The 4,112-nt window shown below is 44.2% G+C and overlaps 1 protein-coding gene across 1 annotated transcript; it reads left to right on the forward strand.

Annotated features, from left to right (window-relative positions):
• Positions 1 to 568: 568 nt before the first annotated feature.
• Positions 569 to 4,106, forward strand: LOC112453668 (paired box protein Pax-6-like; the record flags this gene model as incomplete). The annotated part of the gene is made up of 3 exons (XM_025014547.1): positions 569 to 969; positions 1,164 to 1,474; positions 2,696 to 4,106. Coding segments are annotated over 3 exons (807 nt in total), but the record flags the coding sequence as incomplete, so codon positions are not given.
• Between the last annotated feature and the right edge of the window lie 6 nt (positions 4,107 to 4,112).

The raw sequence follows: 4,112 nt of genomic DNA on the forward strand, positions 1-4,112 counted from the left end.
CATCATTAAAATATCATAGCTATGAATGTTATTATTAAACGATAGAGTCTATTTGTCATTACAGTCATAAATTACGCGAAGGTCTCGATTATCCTATTTGGATTTTAAATTAGTCATTGTTCCTGAATTGCAAAGCATGTTGAATTTTTTATACACTACTAACGATTTATTTTCGCTATTTATTTTAATTCAGTGTGAAAATCCGCTGTATTTTTTCATTCTTAAAACGCTAATTGCAAGATTGCAACTTGTGATCATGGCTGTGTAAGAAGAGCGGTTGACAGCTTCTGAAAGAAAACGGTGTTTCTTATAATATATATAGGTAGCTGTAGTTTTTTATTATTCCAATTTATTTATTTCTAACTATAATAATCGATATCTTATCGTTCTTATTGAAACCAGCGTCGACATTTGATTCTATATCGTTTCACGCACGTACATATATACAGGTCTATATTATTTTATTACGAACACCAAGATCGAAAATCACGAAGATTGGTGACGTTTAATTAGCATATATATTCGACATTATATATGATCAAGGGATTTTCGCAGGGGGTAACGCGTGCGTTTTAGTGACGAACCGTTTTATCCACGACTGTCAGCCGATACGAAATTTATCCGTAGCCTAGCGATTGACCTGTATCTTCGTCTGTCTTCTCGTTCACTAACTCAGGTCTGGTTTTCGAATCGGCGGGCCAAGTGGCGGCGCGAGGAGAAATTGCGCACGCAACGGAGGGATAATCCGCCACCGCCGCCTCAGCAGCAGCAACAACAGCAGCAACAGCAGCAGCAACACACTGCCGGCGTGAGTTTGGTGGGTGCTGGTCACCCGACGCCGCCGCCACCCTCGGGGATACTCGGGGGCCAGCCGCCTCCACAGGCACCACCCTCACCCCCCAGAATACATCACGGATTCGCGCCCACCGCTGTGTATCCCGGAATACCCAGTATGCCCGACTCGTACAGGTGAGAACGCAAAGGCACCAAGTTGATCAACTCTGTGAAAAAGCTAAGCTATACGAAGTGGATGCTAATCCAGTGCTTGGCTCCGCGATTCGATCAGTTGTTTGATGATTAGTAGTCTTACGATTCCACTTTATTTAAAAACGTTCGCTTATTTAAAAGTCTTATTGACGAAATCATCTCGCTGCGTGTTGCAGCCCAATGACGTCGATGCCGAGCTTCACGATGTCGGGCGCCAGCCAGCAGAATCAGCACACGACAAGCAGCATGTCCTCGCTGTCCGCCGGGAGCGGCATGAGCCCGATGGGCATGACCGTGGGCATGACCGTCGGACCGAGCCCGGGCGCGTGCCTCCAGCAACGGGACAACGGCTACTCGTGCGGGGTCGCGAGACCGCCGAGCTACGAGCCCCTTCACCTAGGGTACGGCGCCAGACCGACCTGCAGCCCCACGCAGCCCTACCACGCGGCGAGCCTCAATCAGTACAATCAGAACGCCAGCTCGACCGGTGAGTGTCTACCGCACTCACTGCATTCGCTGCTTGCACTCTAGCCGATGGACTACTACTACGGCTACCATGGATAACACGCTATCGAGCCCGCCGGTAATGGATTATACACGCTTCTGTCGCCCCTTCGTTCTCCCCCAATGTGTCCCGTCCCCGATCGGACAGGGACATCCTCCGATCGTCCTTCCTCCCCCTTTGCGCCTTATGAACATCCAGTACAAATGTGATCTAGCTTCATGTCCGTATATTACTCGCCTGCATCTCGCCTACATTAGCCGCCTGAATGTTTTTGTTTCTATTCGATAGCTATAGCGGATTGTAGGTGTTAGTAGATCAATGTGGATTTCATGTTTGCGAGGCGTCGTGGCCGTCGTGCATGTCTTGCAAATCTATGCCATTGCTCAATCTGCCATTACTATCCCTCTCTATCTCATTCTTGTGTTACTACATCTTAATAACGATAAAATGATGAAATAATATTCTAACAAATACGAAAAAAAAACAACATACACATACAATATATGACACCTACAAAAAAAACATTGAGATTTTTATAAAAATAATTTCGCTTTTTGTGCTATTATATATCTCTTAATCAGGAACGGTGAAATAATATTTTATCAGGTATAAAAAAAGTACAATACAAAAAAATGAATCGAGATTTTTATAAAAATACTCATGTGACTGTCATTCACTCTTCAATATATCTAGCGATTGGATGTATACTGTCCTAGTAAGCAAAATGATAACAGTCTGTCGGCAGATTGGCAACAGATTTGATCAAAACGTGTCAGTAGACCGACATCAACTGCGTTCGCATTCAACTTATGTTCTGCCAGCAGTTTGCTAACATAATCAGACAGCAGATTGACAGCGGAAACCGCGCAGAGCCTGGGCAGTTTCTGCAAGCTCTGATCTTTGCCGCCAATCTGCTGTCTGATAGTGATTATGTTAGCAGACTTTGTTATATTGACGTTCTGCCGACATCATGTTAATAACATATCAGAACCGGCATCAAATCTGTAGTCTTTCGGCCGACAAAATTTGTAGCAGATACTTGACAAGATCTGCTTTCGACAGGTTTGATTGTCTAGAATGTTGATAAACTATAATAAATCGGTTGCGAGATTAAATTTTCATTGAGAGGACTCGCATGTAATTCTTACGTGAAATGTTTCCACGTCTATGAAATTAAACGGAATGCTATGGTTTCTCTTGCAGGTCTAATATCCCCTGGCGTGAGTGTGCCGATCGCGGTACCAGGTCAACCGGCACCCGACATGGCGGCGCAATATTGGTCACCGAGGCTGCAGTGACCGTGGTGGTCGTCGATATCGACCTCGTCTCCGTAGACCTGAGCTTCTTCGTCTCCCTAGCTTACGGTCCGTGTCGTGTACGGGAAAACGACACGCGGTTCCGTGATTGTGGAACGCAAAGTCTCTGGAAATCCGCGCGTTTATGGTCGATCATGCGTGCGACTATTCCGTAGTATAAATCAAAGAATGGGCTATCGTACCCGTACGTTTTGTTCAAGCCAAAGTTCCGGGGTGAAAAACAAGTTTGATCTGTCCGTATTCGCGCCCGCTACTCTCATTGTTTCTTTAAATGTTTTTATTTTTATTTTTTTGTTAGGCGAGTGCATTATTTTCGGGAAATTTAAAGGAAACGTCGCCGCGAATTCGTTGGCGTTTACCGCGACGAAGATCATCCGTGGAACGAAGATCTCAGAAGTTCGTTCCGTGACCTCCGACACGGGCGAGGAACTTAATTCTTAACCGAATGGCTCTATCGCGACTCTGTTTGTGTAAACTGACGACAAATCCACGGTGTAGTGTAATTGCAATACAAGATGCAACGGCATTGGGTTTACAGACGGATTAATCGACCCGTGTGTATAATCGTGAATCTTTACCGCCGTCAAATCGAATTTCCATGTCCCGTGTGCTAAAAGAAAAAAAAAGATATCTACTATTTGCGATTGCGACACTTTCCCGATCATGTCCCCTCCATTATTATCATAGACGAACGACTAATTGCTGCTTTCCCGCACTTTCGCTAACGTGTTTGGTATCGTGATGTGCGAAGAGACACCCCTTTCCTCTTTATTTCGATGTCGTGTCAGAATATAATCATAGGAACACACAATCGTTGTTAGACGTATTAATACGCCAATCAGTGACAATCCGTGGTTTTATAACACAATACACGAATGATCGGCAAGGTGAAAAATCTCTCAAAGCATCGTCCGCATATGCACACCATTGTAAGCTCCTTTTAATTCGTACAATTATACCTCCGAGCCGAGACATCTTTGAGATAGAACCGGGCAAGGTGAGACGTGGTAGCACGAAAAAAAAAACAAAGGAGAAAAAAAAATCGTCGGCAATGTGCAACTCGTGTAAAAATAATTAGCGTGAAGATTGAAGAGGAAGAGAATTGCTCCCGAGGAGAATTTTTATTCGCAACGTTTCGTAGATGTAACTTCTATAGGCAGGAAGAGAGGAAATGAAATAGTTTCTAAGTCGGTATTACGTTATTATTTATCCTCGTGAAACGAGGGCGCCAAGAGATAGTAAACGTGAGTTTGTTGTGTGTACATCATAAGGAGAATACCGACAGTCATTTATATATATATATA

This window comes from Temnothorax curvispinosus, unplaced genomic scaffold (assembly GCF_003070985.1).
Source record: "Temnothorax curvispinosus isolate PA1 unplaced genomic scaffold, ASM307098v1 QBEX01004559.1, whole genome shotgun sequence".
NCBI classification, from domain to species: domain Eukaryota; kingdom Metazoa; phylum Arthropoda; class Insecta; order Hymenoptera; family Formicidae; genus Temnothorax; species Temnothorax curvispinosus.